General features: G+C 46.6%; 8 protein-coding genes across 9 annotated transcripts; 2 read left to right on the top strand and 6 right to left on the bottom strand.

Moving 5' to 3' along the window:
- Nucleotides 1–12: 12 nt before the first annotated feature.
- Nucleotides 13–1,152, bottom strand: GL218_01146 (uncharacterized protein; the record flags this gene model as incomplete). Of its 2 annotated transcripts, none has more annotated exons than XM_033577596.1 (1): nucleotides 13–1,152. In XM_033577596.1, one exon carries the CDS (start codon nucleotides 1,150–1,152, stop codon nucleotides 13–15), a length of 1,140 nt encoding a protein of 379 aa, XP_033437828.1. The 2 variants fall into 2 exon arrangements, with proteins under 2 accessions (XP_033437828.1, XP_033437829.1); XM_033577597.1 differs by having other exon boundaries at nucleotides 13–600.
- An 860-nt stretch (nucleotides 1,153–2,012) lies between these two features.
- GL218_01145 (uncharacterized protein) lies at nucleotides 2,013–3,257 on the bottom strand (the record flags this gene model as incomplete). Its single annotated transcript, XM_033577595.1, has 1 exon — nucleotides 2,013–3,257. The coding sequence occupies one exon, from the start codon at nucleotides 3,255–3,257 to the stop codon at nucleotides 2,013–2,015; it is 1,245 nt and encodes a 414-aa protein (XP_033437831.1).
- A 649-nt stretch (nucleotides 3,258–3,906) lies between these two features.
- GL218_01144 (uncharacterized protein) lies at nucleotides 3,907–4,698 on the bottom strand (the record flags this gene model as incomplete). The annotated part of the gene is made up of 1 exon (XM_033577594.1): nucleotides 3,907–4,698. The coding sequence occupies one exon, from the start codon at nucleotides 4,696–4,698 to the stop codon at nucleotides 3,907–3,909; it is 792 nt and encodes a 263-aa protein (XP_033438458.1).
- Nucleotides 4,699–6,927: 2,229 nt separating this feature from the next.
- GL218_01143 (uncharacterized protein) lies at nucleotides 6,928–7,545 on the bottom strand (the record flags this gene model as incomplete). Its single annotated transcript, XM_033577593.1, has 1 exon — nucleotides 6,928–7,545. One exon carries the CDS (start codon nucleotides 7,543–7,545, stop codon nucleotides 6,928–6,930), a length of 618 nt encoding a protein of 205 aa, XP_033438459.1.
- A 1,331-nt stretch (nucleotides 7,546–8,876) lies between these two features.
- On the top strand, nucleotides 8,877–11,071 carry GL218_01142 (uncharacterized protein; the record flags this gene model as incomplete). The annotated part of the gene is made up of 4 exons (XM_033577592.1): nucleotides 8,877–9,173; nucleotides 9,235–9,443; nucleotides 10,181–10,339; nucleotides 10,492–11,071. The coding sequence occupies 4 exons, from the start codon at nucleotides 8,877–8,879 to the stop codon at nucleotides 11,069–11,071; spliced, it is 1,245 nt and encodes a 414-aa protein (XP_033437832.1).
- Nucleotides 11,072–12,369: 1,298 nt separating this feature from the next.
- GL218_01141 (Chanoclavine-I aldehyde reductase) lies at nucleotides 12,370–13,479 on the top strand (the record flags this gene model as incomplete). The annotated part of the gene is made up of 1 exon (XM_033577591.1): nucleotides 12,370–13,479. One exon carries the CDS (start codon nucleotides 12,370–12,372, stop codon nucleotides 13,477–13,479), a length of 1,110 nt encoding a protein of 369 aa, XP_033438460.1.
- Nucleotides 13,480–16,750: 3,271 nt separating this feature from the next.
- On the bottom strand, nucleotides 16,751–17,917 carry GL218_01140 (uncharacterized protein; the record flags this gene model as incomplete). Its single annotated transcript, XM_033577590.1, has 2 exons — nucleotides 16,751–17,695; nucleotides 17,747–17,917. The coding sequence occupies 2 exons, from the start codon at nucleotides 17,915–17,917 to the stop codon at nucleotides 16,751–16,753; spliced, it is 1,116 nt and encodes a 371-aa protein (XP_033437833.1).
- Nucleotides 17,918–21,162: 3,245 nt separating this feature from the next.
- On the bottom strand, nucleotides 21,163–22,174 carry GL218_01139 (putative inactive purple acid phosphatase 16; the record flags this gene model as incomplete). The annotated part of the gene is made up of 3 exons (XM_033577589.1): nucleotides 21,163–21,489; nucleotides 21,542–21,978; nucleotides 22,039–22,174. The coding sequence occupies 3 exons, from the start codon at nucleotides 22,172–22,174 to the stop codon at nucleotides 21,163–21,165; spliced, it is 900 nt and encodes a 299-aa protein (XP_033438682.1).
- Between the last annotated feature and the right edge of the window lie 2,920 nt (nucleotides 22,175–25,094).

The raw sequence follows: 25,094 nt of genomic DNA, 5'->3' as shown, positions 1-25,094 counted from the left end.
TTCCGACTATTCCTAAAGCTCTCGAGACGCCTCCGATAAAGCATTCGACTTCTCCTCGAGCGCTTTCGACTCGCCACCCAGCTTTCCCGACAGGGCCTCGACTCGTTTATTCGAGTCGGCAAGCAACTTACCTAACTCGGCAATCCTTTCTGCCCCGTCTTGGGATGCCTTTTCCGCTGCTGCGAGCTTGTTGGATAGGTCAGCTTGCGCTTTCTGGCTATCGGCATTCTTCGCCTCCATCTCTTTGGATAGGGCCCCGATCCGTTCCTGCGACTCGGCAAGTAACTTGCTCGCGTCGGTAAGGCTCATCGCCTTGGATTGGAGCTCCTTCTCCGCTTCGCGAAGCTTGTTGGTTAGGTCGTTCTGCACATTTTGGCCTTCTACCTTCATCTCCTCTAGTTCTTTAGACAGGGCCTTAACTCGGTTCTGCGATTCGGCTAGGCTCGCCGTCTTAGATTGGAGCTCCTTCTCGGCTCCGTCGAGCTTGCTAGATAGGTCGGCATTCTTCTCTCCAGCTTCTCTACGCGCGGACTCCAAATCTTTGGTTAGTTCCTGGTTGCGCATGACCAACGAAGAGTTAGTGCTAGCGAGGTCGGCCATATCCTTTTTCGTCTGGGCCGTCTCTTTTTTTATCGACGCGATTCTAGGGCGGATATCTTTTAATACTTGCTCGAGTCTACCGTTCACGACGCACGCTTCTTCAATCTCTTTGCGGAGGGTGTTGGATTTAACAGCGACTTCGTGAATCCTGCCTATGACTATGGAGGAAGCCAACGTCTTCTCTTTGATTTCATCCTGCGCTTCCTTCAGCTTTCCCTTGAGATCTGCTGATTCTTTGTCTATGAACTCGCCGGCCTTCGCCAGCGACTTACACAAAGAATCTAGACATATCTGGAGATGTTCGACCCGATCGACCAGCGCGTTGCTCCGTTCATTCTCGCTACGCTCTTGCTCTAAGCGTCTCCTTTCCAAGTCTTTCTCCCATTCTTCTAGCCAGGCCACTCGTTCTTCCAGATTGCTCCTCAGAGTCGTCGCCGAGCTGACGACATGCGCGAGAAGTGAGAGATGCCCGCGCGAGGTTCCTTCCATCCACGACATACGCTCAATTAAAGCAGCTGCTTCGGCGTCTAACGAGGTAAAGATATCAGACATTTTGAAGATTTAGTCTACAAGGAAGAATTATGGCGGAGATGAAAAAGGCGACGACGAAGATGATAAGTACAATTAAACAAATTAAAATCACTAGGAAAGGTAGACACCCATAGGAATACCTAGGTACCTAAGGTACTTAAAGGTCCCGCGGAAGGAGCTGCTATTACTACCTATACGGTAGTGTAACCAATTTAAGATTTCCTGTAAATTGGGATATTTCTCACCAGGAAAGCACGAAGCTTTCCAATATATACGTCATAAGGGGATTTAGACTCAGAATTTTCTGAGGTCATCGATAGAATTGCCCAGGTGATGTCGTTGCTCCGGGTCTAATGGCGGTTTGAAGATGGGGATGTATACACATCTACCCCGTTATTTGCCTAGGAATGATAGCTTCGTAAAATTATCCCTCGCTTCCATCTTATTATTTATTAGGCACTTCCTTCGAATCATTTTAACGTAGCACGAGTGTTCTGTTCCCGTATGCCACTTTGAACCTATCCTTAACCTCCTTGTTGTTGGCGTGGCTAAGGTAGATCCTTGTGCCTTCCTCATCAGGTTCATCGAAATCCATAGGTATTTGTGGGAAAGCTGTAGGGTTACGGCGCTATAGACATGCGCCACAACACTAGCCACCCCCTAATGTTAGTAAGCCAGACAACGACATTTGATTCAAAACACTGGTATCGTGTAAAGCTGGATATGTATTACGCAAAGCTATGCTACTCTATGATACACGGGCAAAAAAATACGACTAGCAAGAATTGACGGCAAGAAACATGGGCAAAATTACGACCAAAATCTTCAATCGTACCAGCGATGCAGCCTTTGCTGCATCCTGGCGCAAGAGGACTCTATTCTTACGTGTCAAGCAAGTCGGCAGCGTCTTCGTCAGAATTGTTCACGGTGTCCCTGTCCCTTGAGTATTTCAAGTTGGGAAACAGGCCCCTCGTGATCTCTAACGACCTCTCTATCTCGTCGACTCTTCGTCTCGCCGCCTGTTGTTGCGGCAGGCGCATGCGGATGAGCTCTCTTATTTCGGCGTAAGCCTTGTCGAGTCTCTTCCTCCCCTCTTTGATCTCGCGCACGTTTTCCCTGAGCTCTTCCGCCGACATGAAGTCTTCTCTGATCTTTTTGACGGTGTTGACGTAAAGGTCCCTATTCGATCGGACGGCTAGGGTCTCCTCGACGTTAGCCATGAGCCACGGGCGTTCTAGCCAGACGTGCCTCTTGTTTTCAAAGTATACGTCCCTGTTGTCGTCTCCCGACGACGGAGACGTCCCTGGCTGGGCGACGTTGAGGCCGTTGATGGTGACTAGCGACTGCGCAAGCACCGTCACCAGGATCTCGGCCAGCGGGACGTCGGACTCCTCCCACACCATGACCATGGGGACGGTGTGCACGATCGGATTGAGCCCCATGTAGCGTATACACGATATTAGCAGCTTCAGCGTGTTGGATGACTGCGCCATGCTGCTATAGTCGGGATTGTGCTGCTGCATCTTCGAAGGAACTCGATGGTCGTACCCGACGTAAGCGGGACACGAGATTTGATGGACTTCTCCGTCAAACCGCGCGTCCACGCGTCTGCCGAGCATGGCTATGAGCTCGTCCAAGTTGCTAATATTTCCCCCCGCGCACCTGGGTTGCGTAAATTCGTCTGTTAGTTGCCACTTGTCGTCGTCGGAAAGCATCACGTTGTCGATGGTGAGAGCTTTTTGTATGGCCGACTTCTGTGCGCGGGACAGGTCGTCTTGGCTAAACGAGTCCTCTCTTTCTATTTCTTGCCAAGCCTCCCAGCCGTCTCTGTAGTCTTGCAGGCGACCGACGAGCTTCTCGATCTCGTTGCGACTCAAGAAGGCTCCGTGGCGACCCTCGATCGAGACGCCCACTACGTAGGTTCCGGGTCCGCTCTGGTCGTAAACGTTCTCCCAGTTGGGCGAGTCCTTGTCGTATAAGTCGTGGGGCAGCGTCCCCAAGAGTAGGGACCTCAACGTTTTCCTATTAAAGGTGTGGAACAAGACGCGAATCTGGCGGTCTTCTTCGAAGGCGCTGATGGTTTTGTTGCTGGGGATGGAGCTCTGGTCGCGCCACTCCCTCGCCATCTGTACGACGAGGGGGAACAGCACTTCCAGCGTGTCGCCTTTGTCGAGGCCTTATACAATCTCCTAAGCAAGTCGTCCGCAAACAGGTAACTCGGCGCAAACGCCGGGACGCACTTTCTCAGAATCCATAGTATAAATATGTCGCGCTGTGAGTATCGTAACTATGAATTCAGTCGAGGTTGAGCAGACTTCAAATTACAATGTTTGAGAGATTACAATGCTTGAGAGAAGAAGAAAAAAAAGGAAAGAGTTTCCAACTATTGACATAAGCTTCGGTGGGTTTCATATGCAGGACAGAAGCTGGTTTGGTCGCAACTTCCTATGTTGATTGAGTAGGTACCGTTGATTAAGTACCTGGGTACCTAGGTACTTGCAATATGTTTATACGGAATAGGGGGCATCTAAGCTATCTGAATAAACTCAGAGAAATACTCGACACGGGCAGATTACGGACGACGAATTAGGGAGGCTAAAAATCGGGCTGGCAGTTCGTTCATTTCATTATCTAAACTACCTATAGCTACTAACATTAGACACTTCTCGTATTATCTTCCTTCCCATTTCCAGCGCGGCGCGGCGCGACATTGAGTCCAGGAGACTCAGTCCTATTCCTATAGCAAAATCAAAAGCAAAAGCAAAAGCAAAGAAGCTACTCGTCTTCTTCTTGGGCTAGGCGAAAGTACTCGTCCAAGTCGTCGTCAAGCTCCTCGCGCGTCGTCTTGTGCTTTGCACGACGAGAAGAGCTGGCGCCATGGGGGGCGCTCGTGTTGGCGCGGGCGCGGGCTCGGGGGTGAGTGGTTGTGGTGGTGTTGGCGTTAGTGTTGGCGGTGGTGGTGTTGGCGTTAGGGGTGTTGGAGTTGGAGCTGGAGCTGGCGTTGCCACCACTCTCTTGTAGCGCTGCCGAGGCAGCTTCGGCGGCCCGACTACGTCGGAAGCGCTGGATATCTGCCAACTCCGTAGCAGGAATTCTCGAGTTAAAAATCACGAACCTTTGCGCTCGCAAGTTGGCGCTGTTCAACTGGAGCCCAATAGACTGAAAAACGTTATTGTTGGCTTGGAGGTTACGTTCGAAGATGCGGCTCATCACGCGGTGGTACTCCTCCTCGCTGGTGATGTAGTAGTAGTCTCTCATGCTGGTGACTGACTGTACTGTGGCGGCGTGGCGCTTGGCTGCCGGAGCCTCGGCAGGGCCAGCAATCTGGGAGTTGCTGCTGGGCTCGTCGGTGGCTTTGGCTTTGCCGTCAGCGTTGGCGTCGCCGTTGGCGTTGGCGTTGGCGTTGGTATCGCCGCCGCCGCCGCCGTCGTCGTCTCTCTTTCTCTTCGTCTCCTTCTTCTTCTTCTTCTGGCTATTTTTGATGATCTCGTCGAGTGACGCGCCTAGGCTAGTCACGGGACGAGGCGCATCGGGGTAGACGACGCGATCGCCCTCCTTGTCCGTCATTTTTGAGGCGTGGCTTAGGGGTGGGAGGAGGGGAGAGGTTATTGGTTAATTTGATGGAGGAAGGAAACAACGTTGGAAGAGTTGGAAGAATTGTTGTGGGAAGAAAAGAAGAAAAGAAGAAAAGAAGAAAAGAAGAAAAGAAGAAAAGAAGAAAAGTGTGGGCAGGTTTGTAAAAATATCAAGATAGTGGGGGGCTAAGCGAAGCTGATTTACATAGGTACTTCAAGAAGCACGTTTAGGGGGTTACAGATCTTGCAGCAGCTTCGGTGCACTTATGAGTACGTACTCATAGAGGGACCAAGGCTGTTCACTTTGGATTATGAACTTTAGTGAAATCCCGAGATTGATCTTGAGCTGTGATTAGAATATGCAGTATTCATCTCAAATACGTCTTCGAAGTTAGTATCGTATGGTTAGATGCCATTTACTTATAGAAATCCTCGCGGATGCCTCCAGCCTAAAATCTCCTAGATAGCTTTCGACATGCTGGCATTCCATCAAGCTTGACTAAACTGTCCTGAACCAGACTTTATAAGACCATATGTACTGTGTTTATGAATATGCAGTCCTAAGGCGGCCATAACTTCTATCCTCGAGTGAAATATTCTGAATATCACTTAGGCACTCCGAGCCTCTATGTGAGAACTAAAGCTAAAGCTCATAAGTTCAGTACCCTCCTTCGAAACTAGGTCCGTATTCCATATTCTCGGTGAAATGACTATGGATTTTATCTTGAGGTCAGCCCCTATAGAGTATAGAGTTATGGGTCTATCTACTAGATGTGTGTCGCGGGCTGGAATTAAACGGCGGGGAAACAACTTTGTTATTCTTGAAAGAACTTAATGTCGTCCATGATATCAGTATAAATATCAAACGGTACTGCGCCGCACATCACTTACGCGATGGGATGAGTAGTATGTGAGACACATGTCCTAGCGTACGTATTATTTTCAAATGTTCACGGACTGAAATTACTATGCTAACAGCTATACACATATGCGACTAGAAGATATTAGTTGCTACGTTATCTAACTCGAGTAGAGATAGGGGTACACGCATAATGGAGACATCCGACAAATCACAAATATCAACCAAAACTATACCTTCCACCCGCAACTACACTCTCTATCTACCTACCATAAATACTCCGAATAAGATGTCCCAACCGCAGCAGATCCAGACGGACATCGTTTGGACGGCCAAGCAGCGTGAAGTCGAGGATAGCGTTAGGTAGAGTTACGCGGTAGATAGTTCAGATCGACAAACTAATTGCGTGCTTGTTAATTGTACGATTCAAACAGGACCTTTATGGGATCCTTGCGGCTACGTAGTATGTCGTAGGTGACTATCAATTAATTTGACGGACTAACTAGCACTCTATAATCATCTAATACATATGCGCGTTAACCCCGTCGAACTCTCCCTTTGTGTGTACTGGAATCACCAAGTTCTCGCCTGGCTTGGTAGCCGTGATCGTTACATCAAAAATGCTAGACCAATCGGCCCTCGAGTTATGGAACATACGGACCGTCCGGTTGGTAAAGTCGAAAATAAAACCCCAATCACGCAGCTCAGGCAGCTGAGCAAAGCCCATACCTAACTCTTCCGAGAAGAGATATTCCTTGGGCGACTGCTCGCGAAAGGTTACTTCTAGGTTCGCGTCGCCTAGCAGCTCCTCAAGCTTCAAGAGCGGAGGGCCATTCAGGTGCTCCCCGATCTGATCTCGGATTCTTTCGACAGCCGGAACAGATGGCCATCGCCTCGCAATGAGGGATACCACATGCCACAGTCCAAGGAAGAAGATCTGAAAGTGTATAGAGGCGCCAGGGACTTGTAATTCGTTCGCGATTCCGAGATACTTATCCAACGTGAGCAAGATAGGGGAGACGTAAGCAGAGTGGTCTTTAGCTAAGCGTCGCACAAGTAACCCAAGGATATAAAGCGTTTCATCGTGATAATTCCCTCTTAGGGCGAACCCATATAACTTGCAGGCTATTAAGGTCATGTCTGAGGGATGGGAATATTCCCTAGGCTGCTGCTCTGTGTCTTCTCGCCAAGTTTCGAGTAGCACCCACGGAAGAGTCGTTGGCGGATCTAATCCAACAACAATGTCAACATCGAGGATAACGCGGACGAACGGCAACTAGCCGTCGTAGTCGTTGCCCTCCCAGTTGGACTGTGCAGCAAAGAATTTGGCTATTCGAAACTCTCTATCTTTGATTTGATCTTCTAGCTGGGGACGCGCCGGTTCAGCTCTGATAGGCGGTACTCCGCCTTTTCGAGTTTGTTCGTCAATCCGAGGGTTTCATCAATTTTCTTCGTTATCTGGTCGAACAGATCATTGGTGAGGCGGTTGCTCTTGATTAGCTCTTGGTTCTGCTTCGTCAACACCTCGTTATTCTCTGCGATCTCATAGGACAGACGGTCTTCGACAGCCCTGCGATCAAGAATGCCAAGTGCCTCCCGATGTTCCGCCGATAGGTTATGAATGAAGTCGAGGTCTTTCTCCTTTGCAGCCACCACAAGGAGAGCATGCCCAAAGATGGGCTGGGTTAGACTATCCAAGTGGGCGAGCAGCCTGTCACGTTCGATCTGCCCAGAGTCGTCCTTCATCTTACTGATAAATTCCTCTGCCGCGGCCGCCTGCTTCTCGAGGATCCTGTAATATTTCTTGATATCTCTATCGAGACGACACTCGTTCTCAAGGAGTTTCTCTATTTCCCTCTCGCACTCCGACCGATTGACAAGCGGTTCGGTTTCGCCTAGCTCCTTCAGAAATTCATCGACCAGAGCTTTACGGCCATCTAACGCCACACGCATCTCTTCTGTTGTCATAGAATCGCTCATCTCGAAAGCGTATTAGCGTAAATAAAAATAAGAGACACGGTTAAGGGATGAGTTAGATGTTGAATGAAGTTGAAATAGAGTAAGGAGTTTATGTTTGTACAAATTAAAAATGCGAGACCTTGAAATAATGTATCTACGTGCATATCTCCTATATACTTACCTACCTAAGAGGTACCTAGGTTAGTAGGTACATGTATTTTACTAACCTAGCGGGAATAATTTGTTGTCACCTAGGTAAACATGTCCCAAACACCTATCACTATTTTACACTTTACAATTACTACAGCAACGTCACAGCTTTTAGATCTCTTCTACAGAATAGATACAACCTCTACGGCATAATATTTGGAATTCGCAAAATTTCAGAGCTCTTATCTCGTTAAAAACCCGAGAGTCACAATCAGCGCACGAAAGACCCCGCAAGGGTATCGTGACCCACGCCGGCGCTGCTTGCACCTTCTTTCCTTACGCAGCAAACAAAGCACTTATCTAGCGCCTTCCCTCATTTAAAATCCCAAATCTTAACTAGTAACCTTGCTGCAAAGATCATCACTCTATCAATTTATATCTTCACCTCATACTTTTACATCTCCAACTTTTTCATCTATTTACTAGACGTTATCTACATATCAACGTCCTTATACCAACTTCGCTATCCCCTCTCCCATTCGCCACACCAATTTTAAATCTTTGCCAGCTCTCAAACTCACGAGAGCAACGCACCTAACCAACCTTTCACATACAACAAGAATCTCAAATGACAATAAAAACAGTTTAAATACGTCGCTCGCATGTATGAAACCATGAGCAACAATTCAAATCGCCTTCAATCCTATAAATTTAAGCCGCCCATCCCCGTCATTACACCAGCAATAACTTGGAACTGGTCCGACCTTTACAAATTCGGTCGCAAACAACATAATAAAATTATCGCACAAAGAACCAAACAATATCTCACTGTGCTTAAGTAACAAATGGCCATCCCCTAAAGATATCGAAACGGCACACATCTACAGAAATGCCAAGATAGGGCTCGGGTATCTTCCTGTGAAGATCGTCAGTCGACTTACCGATACAAAGCTAACCCATCTGCTTTACGATCCCGAAACTCCTGAAGTTCCCCAGACAACTTCTGGGTTGCGGTCATAAAAGCCCATAGCAACCCCGAAGATAACGACGACGACGGGGATGGAGATGAGAATGACGAGGACATGGTAGGTCGCGTCTTAGACTGAGACGTTCTTGAGTTTACCGAGACGTCGGAGTGGGCAACAGACAAGCCTACTGCCGAAGGGGTCAGCGCTGTGGACCAAAAGTATCGGGAGGTGGTGATGGGCCTCCGCAGCGAATTCTCGTCAAAAATCAACGAAATTACGGCTGAGATTACAGCCGTCAAAGATGAGTTGATCAGCCAAGTCAACGATTTGAAGGGGCAGCTTCAGAACGCCACTAAGAAGCAGAGGCCCGGGGACGTCGGCGGTTCTGGCGTAACCGAAGAGAGGGTCAAGGCCCTAATCATCGATTCGCTACAACAGTTTATGGCGTCCAAGGAACTCTGCGACACCATAGCGAAGTACAATGTGGCCTTCCTTGCTTCTGAAAAGGGAAAGGAAGTCCTACGGGACGCGGTTACGAGCAAATACGTCGTCGAGGCGCTTAAGCTCCCGATTCTGGATATGATAAAGCTAGATTAAAAAGTCACCACAACCAAAAACCCAGCTGAAGCCTCAGGCGAAAGCACCGGAAACGCCGCAGTCAAGGAATATCGGCTGGACGGGCTTTACGCCCGCACAGCAGAGCGTTCAAGATTCGACGCCGTCAATCTTCGGACCTACAAAAAGAAAACGGGGCGAGAAGAGCCCACAGAATCAGCCGGAGAAAGATAAGCGTCGTAAAAAGTAAGAGCCGACGAAATTGCTAAACATTTCAGGTCAAACGACAGATGGCACGAGAAGGGCGGTATGGGCTAATGAAGTATTGATGAAAACAACATTAACAAACTTATATTTGACGACATTGTAACTTAGCTTATTTCAAGGTAGAATGACTCTGAGATAATGTTAAGAGTCTAGACGAGAATACAATCCATTGCCATTAATCATGCCTGCTTAATCAAGTGACTTCATAACCAAGTGTCGATTCGATAACTGCCAGCTATGAGTGTAGCTCTATAAGGGTGTCCAGTTGTAGCCTTCCACAGCGTAATAAACCCCTTTTCCCGCTCAACCCTCCTAGACTGCGAAACCACGGCATATAGCCAGGGGATGACTTTGGAGTCGTAACTTTCACAACACCGCGCAAAAGCCACACATTCAATTCTGCACAATCGGGAGTCTCGCAGCATAAGTACATGTATTATGTAAGTACAAGACGGTTCGAAGTTTCTAGTTGAATTTTTGTCTCACTGTAAGTGTGGCTACTGCCTAAATAGGACTGCCGAGCTAGTTATTGCCCATCCAGAACTGCCAGACTCGCAATCTGCAACTGCAACCTTTACTTCTATTACAACCTTTACCCCAACTACAGCCTTTACCTATTAAACTACCTTTACCTCAACTTCAACCTCTATAACTACAACTTCATCCTTCGACTCGTTTAACTCCTTTCTCAAGGTCCTTGATATACGATCGTATAGGACTACTTTTATCGACACAGTTGACGGCCTGTTCGAAGAAATTAACGATCAGGAACATTCAGTCCTCATCGCCGATCCGGAGTTCGGCATGTCCGCGCCGGTAAAGAACTTGCGCCTCCTAGTACTGCACGGCAGCTCAGAAGCCATCATGTTCGACAGGTGGGCGGGCCAGCTGCTAAGGAACAAGAGACAGCTTTGCAAGAACGAGATTACCCAAAGTCTGTCCTGAGCGATCAAAGCAGACGTCTTATTACGCACGAGCTTAAACAAATTGAAGCAGACTAACGCCAGCTGCGTCTTGACGCGCATAGCCTTCATCTCCGCGGTCAGCATCAACAATTTCTGCGGCTTCAACAAGGAAAGGTCTACCTAAAGGGGCAATGTGAAGGCATATTCCGGCCGGATAACAACGTGCTGGAAAGGGGCTGCATGGTCGTCAATGCATCCTTAGGATACAGGATCTATGAGCTCGCAAGAGAGTCCGAGGAAAGTGAGGATAAGATTTCTCCGGCAGACGAGACCAGCGATATATGGCTTAAACCCGAAGAAGTCATGGTAGTGGAGCGACATCTGATGTGGGCCTGGCTTCACAGGGTCGTCTGCTTCAGAAGTTCTCCGGAGATGGCCTTCGATGTCTCGTCTCGCCGCGACGTGATCCTGGGCGAAGAGCTCCTGGACGTGAGCGCTACCCGAAAGAGAGACCAGGCAAAACAGGCCGGGGGCTTCTTTGCTATATACAACAACCTAGAGTTGAAAATCGTTCAGGGTGTAAAGTGGCTAAAGCCTACCGGCCTAGCTTTTATTCCTCGTACGCACTACAGAGAGGTAGACGAGAAGACCAGATTGAAGTGGCCCTCGCTCGCTCTCGTTACTTATCCTTTAACCGCATAGTTAGATATTACGAAGCGATAACAGCTGTCACGAGGTAGAACTAAACATGTATTTGTTTTAGATGTCTCATCTAGAGTCCTGACAATATGGAGTGCTTCCTCGTGATAATGCCCTCCTAATGCGAACCCGTATAGCTTCCTTCTCGCCTTCAAAATCTTAAATGCTCTCTTATCTCATTGAACCTTCCAATAACTTATAGTTCAACCCTGCTGGAAGGTGCAGCTGCGGCTCTTAAAACACAAGATTAGCAGTAACGTGGAGTGACTAATACTTTCTCTCTCTCTTAGTTCTTATTTCAGGCTATATTCCAATTGTCCTCGATGTCTCACGGAGTTCTTTTGTGTATACGCTAGTTTGGTGCAAGTCCAGAAAGTCCCTACTTGATTCATTGTCATGTCGCATATTGTACGATATATCTAATCAACTGCGTTTTAGGGCCATCACAGCCAATCGTAAATAATTTTGGCTGGAGCTTTTAAGTTTAGACGACAGATAGCATCTGTTCTGGTGAATTGTGACGCAGCCAACTATTTGTAACGGGTGTTACCTTTAACCCCATCCCAGGTTCAAATGGCTTCGCGCATCGTAAATAAGGCAAAGGCGGGAACGCACAAGGTGAAACGAAAATGGCTGTTACTGTAATCGAATTGGTCATTAAGATGATAGCTCCTCGGTATATACTAGATCCGGGGTGGTATTTCATGCTAGCTTTCACGGGCATTACCATGAGTCAGGCCGGTAGTCTGCTATCCCGGGAGTAAACCCGTCTAGAGAAAAAGTATTAATCACGGCATGTATTAGATAAGTAACGTCATACCGAGTGGCGTATGCGCAAGACCATTTCTAATGTAAGTTACGAAGCTTACAAATCATTATGGGTGCGGCTAAGCTTAACTCCTAAAACATCCAGACTGCGGGTTTGAACCCGTCATGGCTAATCCACTATTAGTCAACTTTGATTTGCCATCTCTTTAGAAATTCTAATCGGAAGACATATCGTTGCAGCTAACTAGCATTTTAGGAGATAAATATTCGGAGCAAATACGACACTAATAGCATATTACGGCAATATTCCCGGAGACCTACCCACTAATCGGATAGCCATTTCTTGGAAGATGAGCGGGACCTAGAACATTCGGTCGATTAGCAAGACCCGACTCCGAATCTCTGCCTAAGGATGTAAACACATTCTATATAGAAGGCCAAGATTTCCGGCGAACATATAACAATGGTTAACTGAGCCATACCCTTCTGTTTTTCCATTCGTCATTGCCTTTAGATTAGATCTCATAAACAAAATGTCTCAACCATCGCGCCTCTTCCAACCGCTGAAAGTGGGAAATGTAACCCTACAGCATCGCCTGATAATGGCGCCTTTGACCCGTTTTCGCGCCAACGTGGAACACGTACCTCTTCCGTTCGTGAAGGAATACTACGAGCAGCGCGCCTCGGTACCGGGGACTCTACTCATTACTGAGGGAACCTTCATCACGAGGCGAGCAGGAGGGTATCTTAACGTCCCGGGGATCTGGTCCAAAGAGCAGATAGCAGCGTGGAAGGAGGTCACAGACGCCGTCCACGCGAAGGGCTCTTACATCTACGTGCAGCTCTGGGCGTTAGGCCGAGCTGCTACCCCAGACGTCCTCGCGGCCGGCGGCGCCGATCTTATTTCCGCCAGCGCCATACCATATGAGGAAGGCAAGCCGGTTCCTAGAGAGCTAACGATCGACGAGATCCGGTCGTTTGTGGCCGATTACGCGCAGGCAGCTCGTAACGCGGTCGAGGCGGGCTTCGACGGTGTCGAGATCCACGGGGCCAACGGATATCTAATCGACCAGTTCATCCAGGATGTGTCTAATCGCCGGCTAGACCAGTACGGCGGTAGCATCGAAAATCGCGCACGCTTCGCGGTCGAGGTTGCTAACGCCGTCGTTGATGCTATCGGTGCCGAAAAGGTTGGGCTTCGTATATCCCCTTGGTCCACGTTCCAAGGGATGCGTATGGAGAACCCGATTCCGCAATTCACATACCTAATCCAGGAGCTGAAGAAGCTAAAGCTGGCGTATCTACACGTCGTCCAATCGTCACAAATCGACGAGAACACAAACCTAGAAGCTACCGAGAAGATTGCGTTTGCGGTCGACGCGTGGGACAACACGTCCCCTGTCCTCGTCGCGGGTGGCCTCAAATCAGATATTGCGAAGAGGATAGTAGACGAGCGATTCAAGGATAACGAAATTGCTATAGTATTTGGCAGGTATTTCATCTCTACTCCGGACTTACCGTTTCGAATAAAGAAGGGTCTGCCTTTGGCCCCTTATAACCGCGGTACCTTTTACATCCCAGAAAGCAGAGAGGGCTATACGGACTATCCTTTCAGCGACGAGTTTATCAAAGCGTCGGCTTAGCCAAGGGGAAAGTTCGAACCGGGTTAATGATGTTGGGTTTCACGACTTGACGCTCCAGCTAAGCCATAAGAAATATGGACTACCAAATATATCCTGCTTAGACGCATGTTATCTGCGGAGTTATATGAATTTAGCACGAGGGTAGAATGTTTCGGATACGCGAGATGAAGGACTATGATATAAACGTAAGCTACGCAAAGGTCATGAGCGGGAGTGTTAGGAATAGATTAGAGAGATGAGATTTGCTTTAAACCCTAGATTCTAGAATAAGACCAACCATCAACTACTAGTTATAAATGACAGGTCTCCCAATTATATTTAGAACAGGTGTTCCATCATAGGTCTTCTAAGTTATTGATGATTTCCAGCTGGAGACATAGCTACCCCAGTCTACTTGTCGTGCTACGACTCCAGGCACCATCAGTGCCTCTTAGTAATAAGCAGATTCTACGAGGGTGAAAAGCAGGTTTCTTCTGGCCCATTCACAAGATTAAAGCACGTTACACGTAAATCTATCTCAGACAAAACTTCAAATATAGGAAACAAGATATCCAGCAGGTAGTTGTAGGCCAATGGCATAATACGAATTAGACCCGTCCCAAAAATACACTGGGAATATGTAGGCGGTTATTGGTTACCGGCGAAGACGTGGCGATATAAAAGGGATACACAAACGCCAAAAAAAGCATAGATGCGGCTGTACGAACATGTACCAGATGCTATCTTGTATCTGTCACAAGGTGGAACCAAACAGCATAGAAAACAACTTCTTCATTCCGCGAGGAACTCTAGTCTAGCTATAGTGATTTACGTTTATATACTGAACCTATCCTTTATTCTAGATGTCTCATCTAGAGTCCTAACAGTATCTCGAATGATACGTGCTGCGAATTACATGGAAAAAGAAGCATCTACCCTTCCTATAGGGTCTATAGATTATAGGAGTCATTCATCTGAGTCAGGCTTCACTTTCGGTTCTTAAAGACCCCTAGGGCATTAGCCACACTAATTAGGTACCTAATATGATTCAACCGAGTGTGCGCCGTGAGTTGGATAATTGAACTAGTACCTAAATAGATATAAAGTCATCTGTTCTTGAGAGCAAATCAGGTTGATTGATTGATCTCATCCAAGTGCGTTATATCTTCAGTATACATACCAGTCATGTCTTTCATCTCATAGGAACGAAAAACCTTTGACTTGTTCATTATAGTCTATTCTTCACGGTTCTCATACAATCCTTCTGTCGTATGATTGAATTACTTTATATGCTGCGTCCCAAGCTTAAAACACGGTATGGATTCTCAGACATGCCATCATTCCTAACCTTAGATGGATACCCAGATCAAGTATTTCTAGAACGCATTTCTATTTTCGACTTCTCTCTTTGCGAGCTAGTAAAGTTGGGATGAAAACAGGTACGGGCACAAGTTCCAACAACTAACAGGATGTTCAATTCTAGCAACAAGGATTGCTGGTTTGGAAGCAAACTGTATCACAACTGAATGCTACCTTACATGGCGGTATCACCGGTGACGGCGGTTCTTCACCAACCAAAGTCGAACCAAGCAGATGCTGCTCACGGGAGACCAATAGCATCAATACACGCTTCAGACAATTTTATATATTTTTATTCGTTTCTTTTGCTCTAGCGTATTAACCTCCGATAGTAGGCAGCAGAGGTACTTTTAGGGGGGGCTCCAACATTATCGACAAACTCAACCTCAAATATTTAAGAGACGCCTTACGGAAGGATGAGTTCTTTCAATTCGCGCGAGCCTGAGGTCCCAGACTATTATGCAGATCTAGGGATACTACAGCAGGCTAGCCTTCAAGATATCAAGGCGGCTTTTCGAAAGTTGGCTAGAAAGTACCATCCAGATAAACAGGCTCCCGGCCAGTCTATCGATGCTCATGAGTTTCGCAAGGTTCGCTCCTGTAAGCTTACGACGGTGATAGCTTGTTTCTAACAAAATTCCCATTTGTAACTTAGGTCCGAGAGGCTTACGAATGTTTGACGGATAAGGATAGACGGCAATTATACGATTTTGGTTACCCCGAACTATGTGAAAGGTGGGCTAGCTATAAGGTATGGAGAGAAAATGAACTTAGGTTCGAGGAGGCTAGGCGAGCCGAACAAGAACGGCAAGCCGCTAGAGCAAAAGCAGAAGAAGAGAGAGTACGCAAAATAAAAGAAGCGATAAGAGCTACTATGGAAAGAGAAAGAAATGAAAGGATAAGGAAGGAGAAAGCAAAGCAGGCTGAAGAGCGCTCGCGGGAGGCTGCGCGGAAAGCCCGTGAGCAGCAAGAACAGGCCGCAAGAGATAGGCTTCGCAGGCAAAAGGAAAAGGAAGCAGAGAAGAGATCGGAAGAGGCGGCAAGAAAAGCCAGGGTCGAACGGGAACAAGCAGCACAGGAACGGTTAAAAGCCATCTTGATCGAAGAAAAGCAAGAAGCTTCTCGTCGGAGCTGGGCTAAGATGCGGGAAGCGGCAGATCAAAGAGAAGCAACAAAGCGACAACAAGCCCGGCCCAAGCAGTCTAGACCTGTCCAACGCGAAGAGGCTCGTCCCCTATATACCTGGAGAGAACGGAGAGACCGAATAGCTACGAAAGAGCGGCAAGAAGGGGCTTCGCGAAATGGATCTACATGGGCGCAGCCGGAAAAGACTGCGCGACCTACGCCTCCAATATCTCATACTAAGATGAATCCTCCGCCCAGCTGGAGAGATAGAGCTACCACAAAAGGGCCAGAAGAGAACCCTCCACGGGCTGTACCTTTGCGGCCTTCTGGGAGTACCGCACGGGGATTCACTTGGAGGGACAGGGAAGCGGCTAAAAAATCCAATTCCTCAAGAGCTGTATAAAATATAGACTGATCTTCTCGCAGGAGATGTATTTCATAAGGCGTGTACTGAAAAGGGGCTCACCCTTGGTATGACGACTTGGGTAATTTCCGAATATAAATTAAATTGGAAGCGGTAATCTACTAATAATCTTTTCAAGTCTCTAACACTGTGAATACTATTTTGATGTACTTTTGTTGCCATATCATAGGGCTCTGTAGATGCTTGGTCTCCTGTTCTCAGTACCCCGGAGCTGTTCTTATTCTTCTGGTCCGCCCTCCCATATGCCAAGCCCCTTAAATAATTAATAGAGCAACGAAACAACGATATCATGTTACAGCTGCCATACTGGCAAAGCTTCCGATCGTATTGATTAAAGAGTACAGATTAAATAACTAAAAATCGCCGACTTGTGATGTATTCACACTACCGGCTAGCTGACGTACCTTGAATAAAAGGCGCCTTCGCGAGTGCGTCTGCTTGGACTTTCCAAATTTCTTTTCCCAACGTCACGAGCTCCAGCCCGAAATCGTCGAGCAGCTGTTCTACACTAAGCTCGGTGCTCCATACCATGCGTTGATACTCCTCGTCCGAGCCAAACGTGGCTACTTTCCACGTAGCTTTCCAAATATCGATCGCTCGAACAGCCTCAGGGTGACAACTTTGGACGTCCGTAGCTATCATATAAAAAGAAGAACGTTTGGCGTGGCCCGACTTGGGCTTTAGAAGTTTAACGGTAGAGAATTTGTGGAATCTCCACAAGGTATTTACGGTGTCCCATGCCTCAAGCTTGTGAAGAAGAATAACCATGGTCCCCCCTGGTCGCAAGTGCTCAAGTCCAAGAGCCAACTGCGTGACCGACAACCTCCTCGCTTCTCGCCGCTCTCGATACGGGGCCCGCGTATGTGTTCGAAGAACCTGACCGTCGCAGAAGACTAGATCGAAAAATTGGCGCGGTTCGAGCTGGCGTGGTAGGAATCTATCGGCATCGGGGTGATCCTTAGGAACTTCCTCGACCCCCATGTCTGCAGCGAGCATAGTAACATCCAGATACCTTATCTCAGCTTTCGACGTCATACGGAGTAGGACCTTGTGACCACCATCAGATGCGGGTAGACTGAAAGCCAAGGCTCTGGATGTTGGATTTTTGCTCAGAGCGACTTCGAGAAACCCCCCTGGCGCCATGCACGTGTCGAGGATATTTGGATGTGGCGAGCCTCGCTGTACGGCCAAGGCGCCCGTAGATCGATGGAGCTCATGTCCGATGCGTTTCATCAGCTCGAAGAAGTACGCAGCTGTCCGGTCGTCGGACTTGTCAGCGTTCTGTCGCTGCTTCTGAAAGAAAGAGTCTCCTTCGGGGTTGTCCCATCCCTATTTCATGTGTTAGTACTATCTACGGGATTTGTGATTACGAGCACTAACTCGTTGCCGAAGCTCGCTGATCTCTCGATATTCGGCGCTCCGTTCAAGTAGATATGTCTTAATGGCTTCGTTTGGGTTCGCACGAGCAAACGGTGGTTCATCGATCTTTTCAGATACCGTCGGAGCCTGACTGCTGAAGAGGAGAGAGCTTAAGGACTTGAGGGCTTCCATGACGACGTTGAAATGAATATAGATATGGATTTATCTGGCGAAGCTTTGAGCGAGGGCAAATATAACTATTCTCTATATCTTAGAAAGACGAGCTATAACACCATCAGGAATAGTTCTCTTCGGGCATCGCTGCATATGCGTATAATTAATCAGGTGCTACTTGATAGCAATTGTTTTCTGGACTTATGTATGTTCCCGACCATTGAGGCTGGCAGATGTGGTAGCACAAATGCCGTTGGTTACGGTCATCATGTCCATGGGCGTCGAATAGATTTAAGCTACTACCTATGTGATGGAACGCTAGGTATACGAACAAACCAACAAGCTTGAATGACTACCTAAGGTATCCGCGAATGTATCTTTTAAGACCTTCCAATCTCTCAGTAAGAGTGACCTTTTATTGGCGAGCCTCATACGAGATCAATAGCCTCATATGAAAATAGATATGTAATTGGCTAGTTGGTCCATCCCATACATCTCATTTTGCCTTTATTCTCAATATAATCCCGTTTATTGATGCATGCTAGTTTGTAATAAGGACATACAGCCCGATCTTGCATCTTTTGAATGTTTGAATGTTTCCATGAATGTATGAATTTAATGAGGCGGTGCAAGTAGAAACGGGCGGCTTGCGATTAGCCACAGTACAAGTGTTTACTAGTAAATTTGTATAGTATAGTAGGTACTTGATGATCCTTTCCTCACATAACTTTTGATTCACAACACCAAAAATCATCGTGACTCCTCTTTGGCGTACCTTTCTTGCGGCCATTGATCTTCCACCTATCTTCTGTCTTGTACCAACTGCTCTTCAAGTTGTTAGGAATAGGAGTTCTTGCCTTCTTGATTAGGTTTGGTTCGACTTGTTTCTCTGGCTACATATACTAATGACAGTAGATGACATAAACCGATCGCGCGACGCCGGCTCTTCCCAGATTTCTCCTACACATTCCTTTCCAATAACGCGCCGAGTAATAATAGCAACTACTACCAACTCCAACCCGAATCTAATACCCGACCGAAGAGAAGGAAATACAGACTAAGATGCGCGACATAGCTTTCACACCCTACAAGAAACACCGACCATATTTGAGCCTTGAGTTTCTTGCTTGTTCGTAGAGCACGATATTAAGAGCTAGTAAACTCGGCGATACCGTTCCCACGATAGCGACTCATATAAAAATCCGAGAGTGTGGTTCCAATGTTGATCTTTACCATCGATACGAGGCCAGGTGGGATCAAGATCGAAACACGGTTATAGATCGACGCGACTCCGAGCGCGCAGAAGACACGAAATCGATAGGTCCCCATCGACGTCTTATTAACACGAAGATTCCTATCTGCCTATCCGTCACAGGCAGGCGAGAGCGATCGAGCAGTTTAATAACGGACAGGCAATACCGGTACCATCGCCTAGGATAGGTATTCACGCCCAAGACACATAGTCTATGCCTACGATAGCTATCCCATGCCTAGAACACCTATTCCGAAACGCGGTGTCCGACGGCTCTCTTCCCATGTAATTCTGTAGTCAAGAAGAGATGGGACGGAAGCGCAATATTTCTTGGATGTGTTTACTTAAGTGTTTAGTACGCTGAGTAGCTATTCCGAGCCTGGATATTATCTTGATGCCTTTGTAAGTAGTTTGATGCTTTCTAAGCAGCTTTGAATCAAACATGGCCCCATCGGATTCCTGATGTCTTGTACGTCGAGCGACTTTAGTAAGTTCATATGCAACTTTAGACATCTTTTACATCACTTCATCCAGCTGCTATGCTCTGGCTTTCGTCCCAGAGCGTACTGGTTAACCCGTGTCTGTACCTTTTGAATCAATAGTGAGAATCAGACACGTATTCGAATCCCCGCCCAACCAAATTCTCGCTCAAATTCCAGTACTTCTCGGCCTCGACGGGGCTGATTGCCTAGAGCAAGAGGACATCGGTCCATAGACTCGCCACACGGCAGTCTTCCAGATAGGCACAGTTAGCTAAGTTCGTGATTCATCCTCAATGGCTTCCCGAAAGACGGGGTTAGTAGTGTACCTAGGTACTTAATTGTGACCGCTGGGTCAAATCGACATACACTAGGGTTCTGGCTCCCTGTTCTGGAGTCGGTGCTGTGAAATACGTTGCGTAGTCTACTCAGGCAAGATGGCATCCGTAAAAACTACCAATCTCTATTGTACACATTAATCAGACACACAGCCGAAGCCACAAACCTGCTAGGCCAGGAACACCGTGGATTGTTTAACGCATCTATCTAAGGTATCATCGAATAGCTCAAAGTAGGAGCTAAGGTATGAAATAATCAACCCAGGCTATATACTGAACGCGAAAAAGTTCTACTTTCATAACTTCTCTGCGAGATGGTTGGGCATGAATATATTAGCCGTCTTCGATTGTCCAAGTAACTCTATCTACATTCTCCAATACTTTCGGGAATTCAAAGTCGGGGAAGATGGTATTGAAGTTGGGTCATCGAATCAAACTAGACTAAGCCGATGACCGTTGCTAGAGACGATGACATCGCGAGCTGCTTCAATGCGGTATTCTTGTCTTCATCTCTCTGGGCGAAACTTAAAAGCCAGATGTTTCTAACGATCAGTCCAAGGTGTATACTTGGCTCAGCTTTTAGCACAAGTACGATCTCGAACTCTTGAGGCATTTATCTTTCTTTAGCACTTCACCAGTATTTTCAACGTGTGATAGCTGTAAAACAAGATTGCTACCATCACCAGCGGCACCAAAACCAAACAAACGAACACACGTGTATTAACTAAAGTAAGCCATATTCTAACAAACACAAACCCCCTAGCTTCAGGTAAAGGGTGGGATGCCCACGGCTCTGTCAGCGCCATAACCTCAAAGGAAAATACACAATCAAAAATAGGAAAAGTGTAGCTGAATACAATCCTGGGACAATTTGAAGGCTGTTACCCATAGCCTCGAGCTCACTTCTCTTCAGCTCAGTGTGCTGGTGAAAGTGATGATACTCATCCTGACCGTAGGTTGCATTCAACGTCACATTCTCGGGAACCAACCCGTCTTCCAGTCGAATCCACGTAACTACTTCCTTTGTTAGGGTTTCTTGCCTTAGCAAGATTTGTCTTCCGCCACGAGCTAGGTTTCCATAGCCTCCATATCCTGTATGACGGCCATAGCACACGTTAATACCATCTCCAGCCGAAGCTTCGTTGGTAGTGGCACTTTTCCACTTGAAGCACCTATATAAATGAATATTAGCGGTCAAATCTTCTCGCGAATGATAAAGGATAAAGATTGCTCCCACCAGTCGTTTTTATGATCATGGCCGCTAAAGGTTGCTAATAACCCATCCGTGTTCGATAGCGCGGTCATGAACGACACGTCGTGGCCTGTCTTATCATCAAACATTTGACCTTGCCAGCAGACTCTTTCGTCATTGATTCCTGGTTCCGTATTGGGATCAACACCTGGAGATTCCTGGAATTCGTATGCGGCAGCGATAGGTATATGGAAAAAGGCAAGCGACGGGATGGTCTTCTTGTATTGATGGGTGAGATTGGCATTAGTTTCTTTAAACCAGTTGACAACCTATTGTGCATTAGTAGATTCGGTTGGACTGGGAAGCGAAGGTGAGGGTTACCGAATCATCTACCCAGTCACGAGGCTCGTCTCCTCCTCTGCTGTCGAAAAACCATAGAATAACTTCTGGTACATCTTGATTTCCAGAAGCTGAGTATACCTGCAGAAAGTAGTTGGAGACCCCAGCCTGAGAGTTACCGGGTAACATGTTCTTAGTTAAACTGTTAGGATAATCCTGTTCTCTTTTCAAAAGATCTGTAGATCTTGAGTAATCCTGATTATCATGATTCCCGTATGTCGTTGCCCACGGTAGGCCCAAATCAAAAATTGGTGCGACAACCTGATCCAAGTAAAGCGTCGCATTGTCAGCCCTGGTGCCATAGCCCGATATAAGATCTCCATTGAGCACGACTAGCTGTGAGCTCTCGCGTTCAAGCACCTTCTTTACAACTTCCGCAGTCCTCGCGTCCTGCATTGGACCATTAATTTTGTCTTCATCTGAAAGCAATATTTTCATATTAGAAGCTATATCATTCAACTTTGAAATAGTCGACTTACCTTCAGCAAAATGGAGATCCGAGAATACGGTAATCTGAAAGGTGCCATCTTGAAGGAATCTTAGGACATGATTATCGTTTGACTGCGACGGATTATATGATAGGAGATGCCTCCAGCTTAGAGGTCGAAAAATCATCTTGAGTATGTCAGGCAGGACTTATTGAATACAGAAAACAAAATCTTTAAGTTCGAGGAAGATTCCAACCAATAAATAAAAACTCCGGCCGGGGAGAAAAGAAATAGGAAAAGAGGGGAAAATATTGATAAGATATTTGGCGGTCCATTAACATCACGACTTAGTACTTTGGTCCAAAAGCTTCATCCTTTTGTGTATCTATACAAGGCCTCGCAATTTATTTCTTAAAAAATATCTCAACTAACACATTGTCTTCAATATACGACGCCTTTTGGTACATTTTGGTTTCGGGCTTGTAATACATATACTTTGGATAATCAGAAGTCGTATCTTGCGAGGCGTAAACAAGGGCGACTTGCTTTTATGAATTCGGTTGAGATGAAGCCCGTTACTCGTATAACAAGTTTTAGCCCGAGTAACCGAGATAACCCTCAGTCTGTTCCCAAAACTTTGTAGTTTAAGTAACCAGTATATTGTGAGACACGGCAAAGGATCTGCCCTTTCTCCTCGATATTGTGTCACACGGAGAATAGAACTAAAAGTTTTGGCTGAAATGGTGGCAGCTGGAACAACTTCGCCAAAAGTTATTGGTCGTCAGAGGAATGCAAAATGATAAGAAAGACCAACAGTTTCATATCGGCGGTGAGGACAGCAGTAGAATGAAGAGATACGTACCCTAGAAGTTGTGTATAAATAAATGCCTGATCTCCCGTCGTCGAGGCATAGAATGTAGACGACATGGACCTAAGGACCCAAAGAGTTTTACTAGCAGAATAGAACTACTATTCCAAACTCAATAGCCCTCGTCACATCTTGCAATTGTACTTCAATAATTCCATACATCAACCCGTCTCGAAAGATCCCCCAGTAATATCTAGCTAAGATGACCAAGTACCTTTTCAACCTGGTGGTAAGGTCGCGTTTGGGATTCTGTTGTATAGATTATTGTTAATGAGTACTAGGTGATGTATGGGGACAACGAGTATCTGATGCCTGACGAAGTGGCCAGCGAGATACAAGGAAAGTCATCTGATATTAACTCTGGATTTAACGGCAAGTAAGTAACTTTGATTACACAATCCACTATTTTCTTCTCTTCGGTGAAATGGAGACTAATCAGGGGGGGAAGATTCGTGTGGCTCCAACCAGAATGGACTACCGCGAAAGACGAGAGCATCTCTAAGTTCACGTTTTTAAAGTCGGGCGACCCAATCAGGAACTACAATGACCTTGCGATGAATACCGGAGGTGATTTCCGGTACATCCAGGCTTCCCGGGACGGAAGTGGGACTATTACCAAAGTTGGTCTCTTTCGTGTCGACGAGAATCTTCCATCCGAGGAGATCAAGTCAAGAATCGGGCAGAGTGGATTTAAGCACTACTCTCAGGATATTAACGAAGGCCGTAAAGGGGACTTTCTTTATCTAGTGTGGGCGTAATGATCGTTGTTGGAGACGAATGCAAGACTATCAACTAGCCTCATAGGGTTGGCTATGCTACCCTACTTATACACTCATTAAGTAGTTAATGATTACTATTCTAACTATACTTATACCATACCCTCAAGTACAGACACGATACAGGTTGTTGGTGATGCTTATCTTGGGATGAATTACTTATCGTTAATATAAATGAGCGCGGAAAAGTTGTGAGCTATGAGCACATTGGATAAATTTCCGGAGGGGTTGCATGTAGCCACGATGGTGGCGTCAGGATGATCGGTGAGGAAAGCAGCCTTAACCATTGATAAGTCCTTTGCATACTGTGCTTTTCCTCTTTAGAGTCGCCAACGATATTGAGCTTCCACTCTTAGAAGCCTACAATCACTACTACCTGTAACATTTGCTTTATATGACATACACCAAGATTCAAGGGTTCCTTGACACCTTCACCGGTAGTTGATGATTTTGCGAACTTCTTTGTAATTCATCTGAAGACGACTGGTACAGAAAAAGGCATAACCACATCCCTTGCAAATATTCTCACGTTCAGTCTTACTCAAGACTGGATGCATTTTGTTGCTCGGGCTAAAGCGTGAGTTTCTCACCACAGTGAGCGTTGAAGACATGAACCTTCTACGTTTCTTCATCAACGTTGTAGCAAATTTACTATGGCTTACTGGCGCTAATATGTTGAGAAATTCCGACCCTAACCTGACACTTTCAAGCAACTTATCTCGAGCTATCATGCTTGAAAAACCCGTGCCGTACTTTTCCGTCTTGGACCTTGGTTCTTTGGATAGCACAGAACCGCTATACAGCTTCAAAATTATCGAAACGGCTCTCATTATATAATGACATCGACGATAAGGGATTTGTCCGAGTCGATGACGTTCTCTATACCAGTCGATATGTCTTCACTTGACTATCAACAACCTATTCCGTAGACTAATTGGATCTCAAGACCAATATGTCAAGACTAGAGTTCTCTAGGATCGTAATAGCAGTCGAACAAGACGTAAATGACATCTATGTAGGCGATAGCGTAGTCATTCGCTGAGGGGATTAGAACGGCTACTGGGAATCGAGGCGCTGACTCGATTATCAAACTTACTCGCTGAAGATCTCATCCACGCTAATTAGGACTGCTCAGCAAATTTTGGTCGCTTTGTTGGGATTGAAAACGTGAGATAGTCGACGCTGGCAAGCTGCAGAGTAAGTCAACTACCTCCCCCTCCATCAACCGGAGCGATTGAAGCTTATGTTGATGATAGTGAGCATATTTCTAAGAAACACGGCCTTCACCGGGTTCGACTTGTCAAAAGATCCTTAGGTATATTCATTCAGACCGGCCCTTAGCTCTTAAACAGGAAAATTCTAAGATGTTTAACGAGACACGTCAAAAGTATCGGAGCCATGTACCGAGCCAAGGTAACAGGAATTAGAATGTACATAGCAAGCCCCTTAATACAAGATACATC

Source organism: Daldinia childiae (genome assembly GCF_008694065.1).
Source record: "Daldinia childiae strain JS-1345 chromosome Unknown Scaffold2, whole genome shotgun sequence".
NCBI classification, from domain to species: Eukaryota; Fungi; Ascomycota; class Sordariomycetes; order Xylariales; family Hypoxylaceae; genus Daldinia; species Daldinia childiae.
Note: the sequence above shows the minus strand (reverse complement) of the source record. Positions and strands in the feature narration are given on the sequence as shown.